Source organism: Erithacus rubecula (genome assembly GCF_903797595.1).
Source record: "Erithacus rubecula genome assembly, chromosome: 22".
Classification (NCBI taxonomy): domain Eukaryota; kingdom Metazoa; phylum Chordata; class Aves; order Passeriformes; family Muscicapidae; genus Erithacus; species Erithacus rubecula.
This window is the reverse complement of record NC_136674.1, coordinates 981,648-997,812: the sequence shown is the minus strand read 5'-3', so window position 1 is coordinate 997,812 and position 16,165 is coordinate 981,648. Positions and strand designations below refer to the sequence as shown.

The 16,165-nt window shown below is 49.6% G+C and overlaps 1 protein-coding gene across 17 annotated transcripts in view; it reads right to left on the bottom strand.

Moving 5' to 3' along the window:
* MSI2 (musashi RNA binding protein 2) overlaps positions 1–16,165 on the bottom strand; it is a 296,757-nt gene that overhangs the window by 143,834 nt on the left and 136,758 nt on the right. For all 17 annotated transcript variants that reach the window (XR_013776684.1, XR_013776685.1, XM_079325316.1 and 14 more), the window contains exons 8-9: positions 8,368–8,450; positions 4,477–4,591 (exon numbers count right to left, since the gene is read on the bottom strand). Coding sequence is in view for 15 of the 17 variants with exons in the window: in XM_079325316.1 (XP_079181442.1) it covers positions 4,477–4,591; positions 8,368–8,450 (198 nt within the window). In the remaining 2 variants the exon portion in view is untranslated. The remainder of the gene's footprint in view (positions 1–4,476; positions 4,592–8,367; positions 8,451–16,165) is intronic.

Genomic DNA, 16,165 nt, shown 5'->3' with positions numbered 1-16,165 from the left:
TGGCAGCAGCCATGGGGTCCCACACTGTGACCCCCCTGTCTGAATCCCCCCACAGCCACACTCTGCTCCCACAGTGGCCATTTGCTCTGACCCAATGGCCCAAGGTGTCCTGTACACTCAGGGGGTTTCCCAAAATCCTCACCTCACACTGATCCTCAACATGTCCTGCTCAGTTTGCTTACAAACACCCTCCTGTGCAATTCTGAGCCTCAGCATCAGCCCAGGCCTCTCCAAACCAAGAACCACCAGGAGAAGTTTGCTCCTGCTGTCTGGAGCCAGTGGAGCCCTGGCAGCAGCCTGGGAACACTCAGCAGCTCTTCTGGGGGGCTCCTCTCTCTGCTTTGATTTCTCCTTTAACACACTCATCCATCACTCAGCTGCTTTCCTGCTGCAGCAAGCCCCTCCATTTCCAATCAGATTTATACATACATGCAGCATTCTATTAATCATGATCTAAAACTGGAAGATAAAAATGCCTGGATGAATTCTGATGATGGGAATAAGCAGTGCCAGCCTGGACAGCACACACTGCTCAGCCCTCCTTCCACAGCTCAACAGCTGGATTCCCTTAGAAATTAATCACCTCTGTCATTAAATCAGATCTTTCAGAGTTAAGCTGTACAAACCTTTTTTCCTATCCTTTTTTTTTTTTTTTTCAACAGCACTATTGATAAATGGATTGTTTGCTAAGGAAGTGGGGCCATTAACACCACTGAAAAATCACTCTGTGGTGTCCAACCACAGCCCCTCTGTCCCTGGCAAGGAGGAATTCTCTGATTCAGATGGTTCTGGAGCAGATCTGTCAGCTCACAACTGGCAGGGCACAGGGGCAGGTGTGGCACCTGTGGCCCCAGTGGCACCTGTGACCCAGCAGGGTGGAGCTGGCAGTGCTCTGGATGTCCCCCCTGTGCTGCCTGCCCTGGGATGCTCCTGGCCAAACCTGGCTGTGCAACCCAGCTGCCAGCACTCAGCACTCTCAGAGTCAGCCAGATGAAATCATAAATTTATAATACAACATTACTTCAATTTTCCTCTTCATTTACTGCTGCAGTGCCCAGCTCTGCTCTAATGACTCGAAGCCTGATGCTCGTGGGGACATTGCCTGGCTGAATATCAATGGTGTTTAACACCACACCCACGTGGCTGCTTCACCAGGCCAAAGGATGGCCATGCTGACCTGCCCAACATTCCCATTAGCTGCCACCCTCATCCTGTACTGGGCACTGACAAGAGGATTTGCCTTGGTAGTCCTGGGCAGTGACCAATCCCTTGTAAGTAAACCAAAAATCCAAGTTTGCACTGGATCACTTCCCTCAAAGCAAGATCCTCCTGTCCATGGAAGCAGAACTCAACCCAGCAGCCAAACCACTTTCACACCACTGTTCCAGTCCAGGCTGTGGAAATGTCTTTTCATTTTAAAATTTGCTAATGGGGTGGACAAAAGCTCAGGGTCAGTATGTGGGAAGGCTGAGCACACAGGAGCCAGGGGACCTGTGCAAAATTAGCTCAAATACTCCAGAAAATGCAAGGAAGCTGTTGTCTCCAAATGTTGCTCTGAGTTGCAGCTGCTACTCCACTGAACAGTGTCTGGTGGAAAAAGGAATGACTTTCTTTGAAGGGCACAAGTTTCTTTTCTGCATGAGCTCAGCCCACCTAGACAGAGTGTGTGCAGGACACAGAGCCCTGCAGTCCTGCTCCTGCCACACACCACTCAGCCTGTCAGCTGGGGGATCACTGCTTCCATCTCTGGAGGGGTTTGCAAGCTAAAAGCAGCCCAATTTTAACCACCAGGATGATGCCCATCACCAGAGAAATGAGTGCTGCAAGCCCAAGGCTGGGTCACCTCCTGAGCTGTGTCACTGCAGTGTCCCAGACTGGAGGGGAGACTGAAACCATCAGTGCTGCTCCTCTGCTGCTCTCTCCTTTACAGGTCTCCAGGCACAGACTGAACAGAGCAGAAAGCTTTGGGGCAGGGCTGTGACTCACACATGCCTGGGTGCAGACAGAGCTGTTCTGCACACCAGGACCAGGTGCCAGAGAGTTTCTTGGGTTTCCTGGCCACAAACTGCTCCCACTCAGCCACAGAGAGGGGCACCCAGGGCATGTTCATGAGCAGCCAAGGGGAGCAGGGAGCTGCCAGGAACTGAATCTGCTCTACTCTTTAGGAAAGGCTCATGAAAGCTCCTGCTCTCCAGAAGGCTCAGCCTGCCCGCGCTCTCCCAGTCAAAAAAATCCTTTCAGGACACTTTAATTTTGCTCCAATCAACCAAATCATCACAGAAGCGGCTGCCTGTGCACCTTTAGACCCTGGCTGCTGCAGGCTCCTTGGGGAGGCTGTGATTAATGAAAAACACCAACTTCCTTAATAGCTTTGGAGGGAGTCGCTCCCCGCTCCTTCCTTTGGGCTGTCTGGTGCGTTCCTTCCTCTGATTCCCTCCCTGCCCATGAGCAGCAGCTGCAGAAGGTGACCTTGAGCAAGGGCTTCTGGAAACAGGTAGAAAAGCCCTTGCAGAGCAGCCAGTTGCTCTGGTTCAGTCCATTTGGGCAGGGAACAGCAGACACAGGGCAGACCTGAGCCGGCCCCACAGATGGCTCGGCAGTGGTGCTGAGGGAGCTCTGTGTCTGATCATTTGATGGGTTAATTATGCCCCTCTTCCTGCAGGGATGGGCCCTGCAGCCTTTGAATCTGGGGCTTTCTGACTGCCCATCCAGCAGCTCTGCTCTCCTGTGCTGCAATTGCCTTGTTTAGCACTTAATTATTTAACACGGTGCCACGGCAGCGAGCAGGAACGTGGAGGATGAAGAAGCAGCTCGAGTGGATAATGAAGCATCTGGCCTTCAGTGTGGATCAATCACTAATGCTCAGCCAGGCCCCCAGTCTGACATGCAGGGAGAGCAGAGCAGGACAGGCAGGAGCTGCACTGCTCAGGGTGAGCCAGGTCCCACTGCAGCAGGACCAGCAGCTCTTCCTCTGGGCTCCTTTCCTTAATTCTCACAGCCTGAGATCCTTTTCCAGAGAGACAGCCCCAGTGGGAATGGACTCATGCTGTGCCTGGGGGCTGAGTTTTCCCTTCAGGACACTGGGGTGGATCCAGCTCCATGCCCTCTGTGCCCAGCTGCAAGGACCAGGGCTGAGGGCACAGGGTGGAGTGATGCCATGGATCTTTCTGGCTCCCCAGGGTGACCAGCAGCACAGAAGAGCACAGTGACACAGAGACCTCCACACTCCACCACCCCAGCACAGGTGGAAAAGGAAGAGAAACAGCAGAAATCAAGTGCAACTGGCTCAGGCACGCTGGGAACACACAGGTAACAAAATCACGGACTGACTAGAGCAAGATAAATATTTTAAGCATAAAATGTGATTTCCAAACACTGTGGGGCAGGGTGGTGGTGGAGCGTGGGGACAGCAAAACAGATGATCAGCTGAAATAACCCGATTACACAGCCCAGAAATGGATGGCTCCAGCCACAGGAGCAGAAGTACTATTAATTCTGAGATAAAGCAAACATGGCAGCAAGTTTGTCCTGTCACATCAAGCAGTGCCTGGTGTCAGACACCTCAGTGTAACAGCCTGATCCTTGCAGGAACTGAGCCCTCTGAGCTGACACCCACCCCAGGGGCTCTGGGGTCCTGCAGCATCTCAGGCAGACCCTGAATCTGCTCAGCAGAGCTGGGGCAGCCCAGGTTCCAAGGCTGGGCTTTGTGCTCAGCTGCTGGGATCATCTAAACCCAGAACATCCTGAAGGGGGACACTGGGAAAGGCTCCCTGCTGCCTCCAGATTGCCCTCCCTCATGGACACAGGAGGTGACAACTGAGGAGAAGTCAAGGGATAGGAGCAAAAAGTTTAAAATAAATGGTGTTTTACAAAAAAAAAAACATTGGCAATGGATTAGCAGCAGTTTGGCCGAGGACAGAGTATCTGGGGTTGTCACATTATTTAGAAAGAATTATCTAGGCAGAAACAAATGAGAACCAATTATAACTAAATAGACCTCGTGCACAAATAGGAATTTGCCATTAAATATCATTTATCCGATTTAATTAGTATTTTCTGGACACAATACTCAGGATAAAATACCATTCCATCTCCTTGAAACTTGTAATTATTGTTGCGACCTGTCCTGTTACACATCCCCCCACTTCCTCCATCCATGCCATTTAAGAACCAGCAAGATTTTCAATTATCTATGCTGAACTGTCAAAGCTACCTTTAAAAGAAGGGGAATAATGTGTGACTCAATTCCTCTAAAAAAGGGGAGAGATCATTTTTAGTCAGAATGAACACACTGCATCTTTCATCATTCTATTTTTGCGAGTAAGAGTAAAACAGGCTATTTAAAACATCCATTTAAATGCAAATTTTTTATATTCCAGGCTGGGGGGGGGGGGGAGCTAATCATTTACAAGAGACAGGATTATTTTCTTCACTCCACCCCTGCTAAAGTTGCAGCAGAGTGGCCGTGGCACTTACCCAACATTCCCATCCCCAGCATGAAAGCGTCCATGGTGTACGGCAACCCCCGTGCCCTTCCTCTCGTCCCTGGTGGAAACATCACTTCTTTAGGTTGTGCTTTCTTACATTCTACCTATTGAGCAGAAACATGTACAGATGAGATGCAAATGAATTCCATGTAAATGTCAAATGCAGAGCTGATCTACTTAAGGAGGGGGAGGTTTATTTTTAGCCTCTGCCTCCCCCACGCCTCCTCCCGCTCAAAGGTGAACTTCCAGAACAGCATAACCACAGATAAAAGAGCAAATGTGTGTGTCTCCTTAAGCACCCAGTGCAGCCCCCAAAGATGACAGGAGTGCTGACTGAGGAAGTTCTGTGTTCCTGAAAGGGAAACTGGCTCCTGTGGGATGAATGGAGGGAGGGCTCCAGCACAATCGATAACACACGACGACTCCCAGTGATCATTACAAAAAGCTCCTTTTAAAATAGGAATAAAGAATCAATATTTCTACCCAGCAGAAAATTTCTGTAAACCCTATTAATAAAGGATCTGCATTCTTTCACTTTCAGTTCTCCTGCTCCCTTTGGGAGCCACTGGAAGCACGTGGTGATTGCTGGTGTGAGACACCAGCCCAGCCAGGCTCCTTCTCCCAGGAAAAGGGGAAATACAGCACCTCTCCCTGCTCCTGGCTCTCTTGTCCTCTCACCCCCAGCACACTGGGCTCTCCTGGTGCCACAGCTGCTCTGGAGCTCACTGGAGTCATCCTGAGCCACTCCTGTGGCTGCACAGCTCCAGGACTGATGGGCAGTGGTGCAGCCCAGCACTGCAGGGCTGAACCCACAGCTCTGAGCTTTGCACCTCCAAATTGCTTCTTCTGATTTTGAACTACCTAACAGGGGTTTGCCCAGATGATTCCTCCAGTCAAAGGAGCACCAGCAGTGTGTAGTGTCACTTCACTGCACAGCCTCATCTTTTGGGAGGGAGGGCACAGCTCCCAGTGCCATGGCAGCACTGGTAAAACCCACAGCCAGGATGATAAAACCCATCCAGCCTGGATGGATGGTCAATTAACAGGGAAATGAAGTTTGGATTAGCACTGTTACAAACAATAACCTGGTAATTAGCTCTTGCAACCATAACCCAGCCCACTGCTGCTCCCTGTGAGCCTGGCACTGCTTCTGACTTCCACAGCACACACAAAGGGAATGGCACTGAGCTGCACAGGGCTTTAACCAGACTACAGGAGAAGCAAAAGTCACCAGTAGGAAAGAAAAATAATTCCTTATCCTCTGTAAACAAATATTCCCCATATGGAGGGCAAGAGGATTCTCTGTTATCCAGAATCCATGGGGGGATGATGTGAGAGCTGGGACTGGGAGCATGGCCCTGCTAAAGCAGCAGGAAAAGGGGCCTGGCTGCTGCTCTGCCACAATCCAGCCCTGTCCCCACAGGGAAGGGGATGGAGATGGCCAGAACCATCCCAAAGCCACACACACCTCAAGGGGAAAACCCTGGAGGCAGCAGGGATGTCACACATGAGACAGCACATGCACTGGGGCAGCTCCAAGAGGAAATGAATATGGATTTATGAGTCAGGGCTCAGCTCCACACTGAGCTGCCCCTGAGAGCTGCCTGATAAGGGTCTTTGTACACACATCTGGACCTCACTCAAACCTTCAATTCAGCATTTCTGGGCATCTTAATAATTTCCAGATTTTTTCCACCCTCTCATATGAGGATGTGCTACACTTTCAGCAGCCCAACAAAGAAAGGTTTAACTCTAAGGCTAAAAAAAAAAAAAATAGAAAAGAAAAAAAAAAGGCAGGAAAACTAAAATTCACTATTTTTGTTTAGTCTAGTTTGGAAAATTAACCTTACACTGGGGTAGTCCTGGGTCAGCCACGGGAGCCCAGGAGGGCTGAGCTGGGGAGTGAAAAGCCTCTTATACCCAGCACAACAAAACAGGCTGTCAGCTCTCAGCCAGGATGCCTCACAAACCCCTGGCTAACAGCTTCCAGGGAAACCAGGGCTATTTGGGGAAAGCAGAATGTGCAAAACCCACAATGCACAAACCCCCTTTGAGCCAAGCCAAGACAAGGAGACTCTGTTGTGGCAGCAGTGTGTGATCTGCAGCCTGGGGGGCTCTGATCCCCTTGGGGACAGTGTCACTCACTCCATGGTGAGCCACACCAGCAGCAGCAGAGAGGTTTTGAGATTATTTTAAAAACTGCATTGAGTCGTGGGTCTGTTGATTTACCAGATCAATGGCTGGGGCTTGGAATTACAGGTCTGGAACAGACCCTGGCACAGAGAACCTGTGGCTGCCCCATCCCTGGATGTGCCAGAGAACCACAAAACCTGCAAAATCCCACCCTGGGAAGAAGGAAGAGCCACAGGTGCTGGGCAGTGTCACAGCCTGTTCTAGAACAGCCCAACACTTCTGTCAGCTGCTCAGGAGCCTGACAAGAGACCCTGGCTCCAGACCCAGCTCATCCCCACCAGCACTGACCCAGCACGTGCATGACCCCACCACAGGGGCACCTAAGGGAAAATAATTACTCCAGCACCTTTACTTTTACTTTTCCTTAGAAAAACAGGTGTCTCTCTGCAAAGCAGCCTGCTCCTGTCAAAGGAACAATCACAGCTCGTTTGGGGTTATTGTCCCCCACAAAGTTTGGAGCATCTTTGGCCTCCCACCTAAATTCCAACTTCATTTATTAAATACCTCCCTGGCATTTTCTTTCCACTGTCCTGCTGCTCGTTTAATATTACATTTGACATTCTGAGCTTTATGGATGGCAACAGGAGCAGAATGGAGGAGCTAAAAATAACCTGCCAGGGAGGCTGGAGCTGGAAATAGGCTGGGGAGCAGCAGCCAGCCCAGTGCCCTTTGCCTGCCCCTGCTTTGGGGAGAGCAGCCCTGAGAGCAGGGGCAGCAGCTGGGGAGGGGCAAATGGGCAACAGGGGAGGGACAGGGACAGGGATGGGGATGGGGATGGGGACAGGGAGGGGACAGGGATGGGGATGGGGACAGGGGGGGGACAGGGATGGGGACAGGGATGGGGATGGAGATGGGACAGGGAGGGACAGGGACAGGGATGGGAATGGGGCAGGGAGGGGACAGGGAGGGGACAGGGATGGGGATGGGGACAGGGACAGGGACAGGGACAGGGATGGGGATGGGGATGGGGACAGGGAGGGGACAGGGATGGGGACAGGGTGCCCCAGTCCCAGCTCACTGAGCTGCTGCAAACCCCACGGGTCAGGGACAGAGGGGGACAGGAGCCAAGTGTGACAGGACCCCAGGCCTGTCCCCAGCCAGCTGTGAGCCAGCCCAGCCCAGAGTCACTCAGGTGAGCTCTGTGGGGACAGGCAGGAGGGACAACAGGACAGGCAAAGCCCACCTGAAGGGGAGCCAAGACTCCCACAGGACAGGAGCACTGCCCCAGCCCTGCCCCACCACCCCACATCTGGCCAGGGGGACCCTCACTTTTATTTCAGATCAATATTGCAGGGAGGAACAATATGAGGAATATTATTTCAGTGCCCTGGGAAAAATTAGCAAGTCAAATATTGAATCAGGCCTCCAGCATATGCCAAGGAGATTGCTTTGATCTTATCCACACTAAAAGCTCTATTATTAAATTTAAAGTCTGTGAACACATATCAGACCAATATACAATGCATATCTGAATACACATTTGAGCAGCAAAGGATGTTTTGACAAAGGGAAAAAGAATATTTTAGCTGAAAATATCAAAGTTACTGCAGCAATTGAAATACAAATGCCCCTTTTCATCTGGCTCAGGGCAGCCCACAGCCTGGGACCTGCCTGTCACTGAGGAGAAACTTCACCCAGCTCAACCCTTGGGCTCCACACACCAGCAGCTGCTCTCACCAACACTCACCATTTTATTATTGATTTCGTGGAAATGAATTTCACAGACTTTTTCCACCACGTCTTCATTTTCAAAAGTTACAAAGCCAAATCCTGTTTAATAAAGATACAAAAAAAAAAAAGGGAGGGGGAAGGAGAACATTAGTTAAGTGTAACAGTTTCATTTTAATAAAATTATTTAGTCTGTTTTGGGACTTTGGAAAACTTCCATAACAACATGCAGGTGTGACTCCACCTGCTCATTGCAGCCTAATGGAGGAAGAAGCATTGTCTCAGGGAAAATTAATATGGTTCTGTTCCAGCTCTTCCACAGGATTTAATGGAGAATTAAAACCTCCTCATGGATTTTTTGATCCATCCTGCAGAATTTAATGGATAGTTACACCCCAGCTACATGATGGCTTGGAAACTACAATAAGGCCATATTTTCTTTTACACCTTATAGGTTTTTAAGAGCAATCTCTACAAAACCCAATTATATTTCTATGGAACCATATTGATTTCATCTCTTGTTTAATTCCACAGGACTTCTCCATTAGAGCTGACTCATTACACGACCCAAAAACCATAAAAATCTGGGAAGACAGAAGATGATTCCTCATTTACCCCTGGCAAGGAGAAAACCCCCCAAAGCTTCCCAAGCACAGAGCAGCACTCAGTGTCAGTGTGAGCTCTGTGCTGGCTCTGTGCTGGATATTTGTCCCTTTCTTCCTGAATTACTTCCTCTAAAACCTCATCAGGACATCCTGAGGCCTCCAGGAACCCATTATTATGTTCAAGGTCTGTGATCTAATGGTTCCTCTCCCTGCACTGCTGAGGATTTGGCTGGTGCTGGTTGGTGCTGGTTGATACTGGTTGGTGCTGGTTGGTGCTGGTTGGTGCTGGTTGATACTGGTTGGTGCTGGTTGATACTGGTTGGTGCTGGTTGGTGCTGGTTGGTGCTGGTTGATGCTGGTTGGTGCTGGCTGATGCTGGTTGGTGCTGGTTGGTGCTGGTTGATACTGGTTGGTGCTGGTTGGTGCTGGCTGATGCTGGTTGGTGCTGGTTGGTGCTGGTTGATACTGGTTGGTGCTGGTTTGTGCTGGTTGATGCTGGTTGGTGCTGGTTGGTACTGGTTGGTGCTGGTTTGTGCTGGTTGATGCTGGTTGATGCTGGTTGGTGCTGGTTGATACTGGTTGGTGCTGGTTGGTGCTGGTTGGTGCTGGTTGGTGCTGGTTGATACTGGTTGGTGCTGGTTGGTGCTGGTTGATACTGGTTGGTGCTGGTTGGTACTGGTTGGTGCTGGTTGGTGCTGGTTGATGCTGGTTGATGCTGGTTGGTGCTGGTTGATACTGGTTGGTGCTGGTTGGTGCTGGTTGGTGCTGGTTGGTACTGGTTGGTGCTGGTTTGTGCTGGTTGATGCTGGTTGATGCTGGTTGGTGCTGGTTGATACTGGTTGGTGCTGGTTGATGCTGGTTGATGCTGGTTGGTGCTGGTTGATACTGGTTGGTGCTGGTTGGTGCTGGTTGGTGCTGGTTGGTACTGGTTGGTGCTGGTTTGTGCTGGTTGATGCTGGTTGATGCTGGTTGGTGCTGGTTGATACTGGTTGATGCTGGTTGGTGCTGGTTGGTGCTGGTTGGTGCTGGTTGGTGCTGGTTGGTGCTGGTTGGTGCTGGTTTGTGCTGGTTGGTGCTGGTTGGTGCTGGTTGGTGCTGGTTGATGCTGGTTGGTGCTGGTTGGTGCTGGCTGATGCTGGTTGGTGCTGGTTGATGCTGGTTGGTGCTGGTTGATGCTGGTTGGTGCTGGTTGGTGCTGGTTGGTGCTGGCTGATGCTGGTTGATACTGGTTGGTGCTGGTTGATACTGGTTGGTGCTGGTTGGTGCTGGTTGGTGCTGGCTGATGCTGGTTGGTGCTGGTTGATGCTGGTTGGTGCTGGTTGGTGCTGGTTGGTGCTGGTTGATGCTGGTTGATACTGGTTGGTGCTGGTTGATGCTGGTTGGTGCTGGTTGGTGCTGGTTGGTGCTGGTTGGTGCTGGTTGATACTGGTTGGTGCTGGTTGGTGCTGGTTGGTGCTGGTTGGTGCTGGTTGATACTGGTTGGTGCTGGTTGGTGCTGGTTGATACTGGTTGGTGCTGGTTGGTGCTGGTTGGTGCTGGTTGGTGCTGGTTGGTGCTGGTTGATGCTGGTTGGTGCTGGTTGGTGCTGGTTGATACTGGTTGGTGCTGGTTGGTGCTGGTTGGTGCTGGTTGATGCTGGTTGGTGCTGGTTGGTGCTGGCTGATGCTGGTTGATACTGGTTGGTGCTGGTTGGTGCTGGTTGGTGCTGGTTGATGCTGGTTGCTGCCTGCCTGTGGCTCTGCTGGGGCTGCACTAACAGGACCTGGCAGCCCAGCACAGCCACACACCCTGTCCTGCCCAAAAACCCTCAGGCTAAGGGAACAAACCCAGCCTCGTGTGCTAGAGAGGGTCAGGAGCCAACATCACATCTTCAGAATGCACTAAGAGGATGAACCCCATCCCAGTTTCCACACTGGAAGCTGCAGGACTCTGCACTGGTCAGACACTGAGCAGGGACAGCCCCTCAAGAGCAAAGTGCATTTCCAGCTGTGCTGGGAGTGTCTGCAGCCGTGGGGAATGCTCCCATTCCATCCAGAATGGTTCTTACTGGGGGAAGATCCCCAGGAATGGTTCCCAGTCCTCCCCCAGGCATCCCCAGCTCACAGCACTGCTCTGCTCTGACTGGAGCAGGCAGCAGTTTACATTTTTTAACATAACTCACATCTTTCATTTGCCTTCTAAACTACTCCAGTTAAATCCACCTTAAACAGACCTGCAGTTAAACCGAAATTTTTTGTGGTTAAGTGCCTGCCTCAGTGTGGCATCCCAGGAATCCCAGAGCTGGGAGCAGGACCAGGGCTGGGCTGGGGCTACAACTCATTAATTGTTCGAGCACCAGCAGCATCTTCATCATTAGCAGCTCATTAGCAAGTGCTGCAGTTGAGGATTTCTCTTTCAGCTTGTGTCAGGTCTTGGTGCCAGGATGGAGGGGAGAGGGAATTTAGGAGATTAGCCCTAATATGTGAACACCACTGCAGTCATTACCTGTCTGGACTGGGAAACAAATTTCTCATTCTCATCCCACTCCACATGGCTTAAGCACAGGTTTATCAAGAAATTATTTGTCTGATGAGATCAGATGGCTGCCCAGCTTTCTGCATTTCCTGATTTTATAACAATAAAATAACAACCTGTAGGTCTTAGCTGCATTTGCAGGTTTATGAAAAGATCTGTGGCACTTGGTCAGTGAGAGGAAAATGAGAAGAAACCCAGAGGTGACATCTGCAATGCCCAACACCTCAAGCTGTGGCTGCCCCATCCCTGGAAATGTCCCTGGCCATGGCAGGGGTGGGATGGACACCTCATGGTTCCTTCCAACCCAAACCATCCCGTGATTCTTTTCTTGTTTCACTTTTTGGATATCAAACTCCAACTTTTAATAACAGCACCCACACAAAGATCCCCCTGCACGCAGGGTCTTATTAGTTCCCATAATGAATATACATATTTAAATTACCCAAACTCTCAGAAACCTCCCTGGGCTAAATAGACTATTATTTCTTCTGAGAGGTACTAAGAGTCAACAAAAAAATGGTTCTCAGAAAGTGTGTGGAAAGATTAACCCAAACAAGGCAGCTGTTGAAAACGGTGACAGAAATAGGATTCTGGTTGTCAAGGAGCACACGTTTGAAAATGAAATTATACTGCATCCTTCTGAATGAAGCTATTATTGGAAGCTAACAAGCTCCATTTAAGAGATAAGCATTTAACAGAGTCAAACGGTTGGGTTTTTTATTCAAATGAATAAAACTGAATATTCATTTGAATAATCTTTTCTGTAAAAGAAAAGACAAGAGGAAGAAAAATAAAGTAAGAGGCAAACAGATGCCCCAATGAGAGGAACCAGCACTAAAGGAAGCTGAGACAGGTATCCACGACCTCCAGGTGAAAAATCCTCCTGTGGTATCTGCTGGGATGAGGAATTATTGCACTCCATCCATCTGCTGAGAAAGGAGCCAGCACACCCATCCATCTGGTCAGTGGGCACCAAACACCCAGTGCAGGACATGTCCCCAACACACTGGGACACCAGGAAAAATTCAGCAAGAATTCTGGGCTCAGGAGGAAGCCAGGGAGGTTGGGAACCCCCATCCCTGGAGGTGCACAAGGTGGGCATCAGGCACAGCTGGCACTCAGTGATCCTGCAGCTCTTTCCCAGCCCCAGTGACTCTGGGATTCTGTGAAATCCTCCCTGGATCCCAACCCTGCTCAGCCACCAAAGCTGCCCAGGCTGTGGGAAGCTCCACAGTCAGCTCAGCATGTTCTGCCATGGCATGCCAGAAACAAGCCAAACACTGTGCAGAGAAAGGGACTGAAACCATAACAAGATTGAAATAGTCAGAAGCCATAAATACTATTAAGAACCAGACTGAAGCTACCAAATGTCAGGGCTCCCCTGTTCTGTATTTTGTTTTTTTCATACTCTAACCAACAACATTTCACATTTTTGTCATCATTTGAGAGTTTCTATGTCAAACCTGGTCAAACAGAGCTGTGATGATGCCACCAGGGCTCTGAAATGCATCTCCTGTGCCCAGGTGTGGCTGTGTCCCAGCTGTGACTGCACTCTGAGCATGGCCCTGCCTGGCACAGTGACACCAGAGCAGGGCAGGTCCCCCTGCCACACCTCTGCAAGCCCTCAGGCTGTGCTCCCCCCTTTTTTGGGGGCTCTGGACCTGACCTGACCTCCTCTCCTGCCTCTGCTCCACTCCTCAGATCTCAGCTCCTTCAGCTCTGAAAGGCACAAAAGTCCAGTCCTGCTGTGGTATTATTTATGCACCTGCTTTCTTGTTTATACCCATAGTTTTGGCAGCTGGTCCTGTGAAAGGTAATAAAATGCCTTTCAGAAGTAAAAAAAAAAAATTAAAAATGAAGAAATGTGACCAGACAAGCCAGGCATAATAACATTAAAGCCCGTGTCAATTAATTTTTCCTCTTCTTGATAAACGAGCCCCATTCCATCCATTAATAATGAGGGAAGAAACAAGAAAAGTTGACACTAGTTTAATTTATTTTCTCAACTTGCCTGGTCATATTTCTCCCTGTTGCAAAGCTTTCTGGTGCTGCTGGGAATTGCAAGTGGCTCCCACACAGTCGATGCATAGATTGGTGTGAATCAATACCATTCTACTTTATTCACACATCCCTTGTAATCACAGAGGAAAAAGTTCCTTAGTAAGCTCCCAGCCTGCCAAGCTGCCTTATAAAAATAATAATAATAATAAACTGGCAGGTGGGGGTGAGAGGGGGATGTGAAACCAAATCCTGTGATCACTGTCACCAAATCTTGTCTTTGCAGATTAACTGAACACACTGAGCAGAGGGGACAGGACATTTTCATTACCCAGACAGGGAATCAGGGATGGTTTTAACTTCTGTCTGCAACAAGTAATTTCCTCCAAAGTGTGGGAATGGGGGCCTGGGGGTTTAATCCAGTGTCAGGGAAAAGCCATTCATTCCTCAGCCCCAGAACATGACAGCCAGGACCTGAACACTCAGCCCTGACTTTGCCACCCCCTCATGTTGTGCCTTTGCAGAAGCCACTTCAGCACTCCCTGTGCCTGCATCCCACACCTCTTCCCCCTCACTTCCTTGTCCCTTCCTCTGAGTTTTCATACTGCAGCTCAGTTTGTTAGAGCTAAAAACTGTCTGGGACAAATGCTGACAAAAGCTGTTATTTCCTATTATTCCAATTTCCTGTGCTGCAAACACAGGAAGGAGAGTTCTGGTTTCCAAAGGAGCAGTTCTGCACACTCAGGGAACACAGCCACAATCTGAGACTCACATCTCAGATTTCACCTCCCCATCTCCAAGGAGGGCAGGATCCTTCTGACACCACACCAGCAGACAGAAAGGGAAAAGGAGGTTAAACCTGTGGTTAGGATGGGAAATATCCTCATTTAAGTGCAGCATGAGCTGTCCAGCCCTGCTGCTGGGACTGGCACCCACCAGGACCTGACCTGCCTGCACAGCCTTGGCTATGGAGCACAGAGGGATTGTCCTCAGGGGAGGATGAAGAGCACAGGGAATTGTCCCCCTCTCAAGTGACCCATTCTATGCAAAGGTTTCCAGGTTCAAAGGGCACAGTCAGGGCTGGCAGGGGCAGGAATACCCAGGGACACGTCACAGACCACGCTCCTGTCAGCAGCACCTGAACTGGGGGGAATCAATTTTTCATAACAACAAATCTTCATTAAAATTTTATATTATTAACGTTCTGAAATCAAACCAAAGCACTGAGTACATAATGACTGAGAGGCAGGCTATGCAGAGCCTACTAAATGCCACTTTTATCATATTGTTAATTAACAGAAACGATTAATGCGCTCGCAGATCATTTAGAGGCATTAACAGTGACCTAAGAAAAATTGCAGCTACGTGTGACACATCTGCACTTTTCCATAGGAATTTCCTACACAGGAGGCCCCAGAGTTTGCTCCCAGTTCAGCCCCTCTCTGCTGGGGACACCTGTGTCCCAAAGGGCACAGATTTGTCAGCAGCTCAGGATCAGAGCATCAGGCTGGAACTGAGACACTGAGGAGAAAATGATCCCCAAATTTCCCTCAGTGTTTGGGAGCAGCCTCACCCTCACAGCCTTTCACTGCTCCCTGTTATTCAGGCACAGATTTTCCAGTTCATAAGGAGCCAAGAGTATGAAATGCTGGGAATGCTGCTGGGTGGGGAGACTCCAACAGGTTTCTTTTTGCTATCAGAGAAGAAAACCCCAAGTATTTGTAAAATACAATTAATCCACCTACAACCAGAATGGGAACCTTGTGCTTCTGTCTGTTCATTAGTGAGACATACAGATTTTGGCAGGGACAGATCACCACCCTTGGTGCCAGTCAGCCCAGTCAGGCTCCCATCAGAAAATTCAGCCCCTGCTGCTGCCTCAGCCACATCCTGCCCTCTTTATCTGTTTGCCCACAGGCATCAGATACTCTCTGCCTGTCAATTCTTCCACAGTTTATTACCAAATTTCTAAAATATTACATTTTTTATTATATCCAAATTCACTTTATTGCATTTGACAATAGAGATAATCACATACCATATGCTCTAATGTTTCGAACCCAATGCATGTTGACAGCAGTTTTTATTCATGATGCATAATTCCATCCAGGGCTGACAAAGGCAGTGCAGAACCCAGCCTGGTGTCAGGCTTTGGAGGGGGGAGGAATCCTTTTTTTCCATTTCCTTTTCTTCCTTTTAACAACAGATTTACGAAACTGGGAGCAAAGATGCTTTGCTTTCTGAAGAAATAGGAAATTGGCTGAAAAGATGGGCTTATCAAAGAGATGTCTTCAAAATATAATAAAGTCTGGGGGTTGGTTATGGTAATTGCTTGCACATGAAACTTGCTGCTAATGGGGGGAGAGAAGCACAAGGGAGCAGAGGCTGGGACAGGGTGGGGGGCACGAGGCTGGACCCCCACTCCAGCCTGGCTGTGTCAGGGCTGAGAGCAGCTCCTCCTCCCCTGGGATGGCTGGGGGACAGTCCCCTGGGAAAGCCCAGGCAATCCCAACCTCCTATCCAGGCAATAGATCCAACAGGCTGAGAGATGGCCACGCTGTGCAAAGCAAACAGGATGCTGTGTCTAAATGAAGCTGTAATGACCTGCTCCCAGCTCTTTATTAGCCAGGTAATGATCATTTAAGAGGAGGTTACTATCTTGAGCCAAGGGCACCTAATACCATTACTGAACTTGTTAAA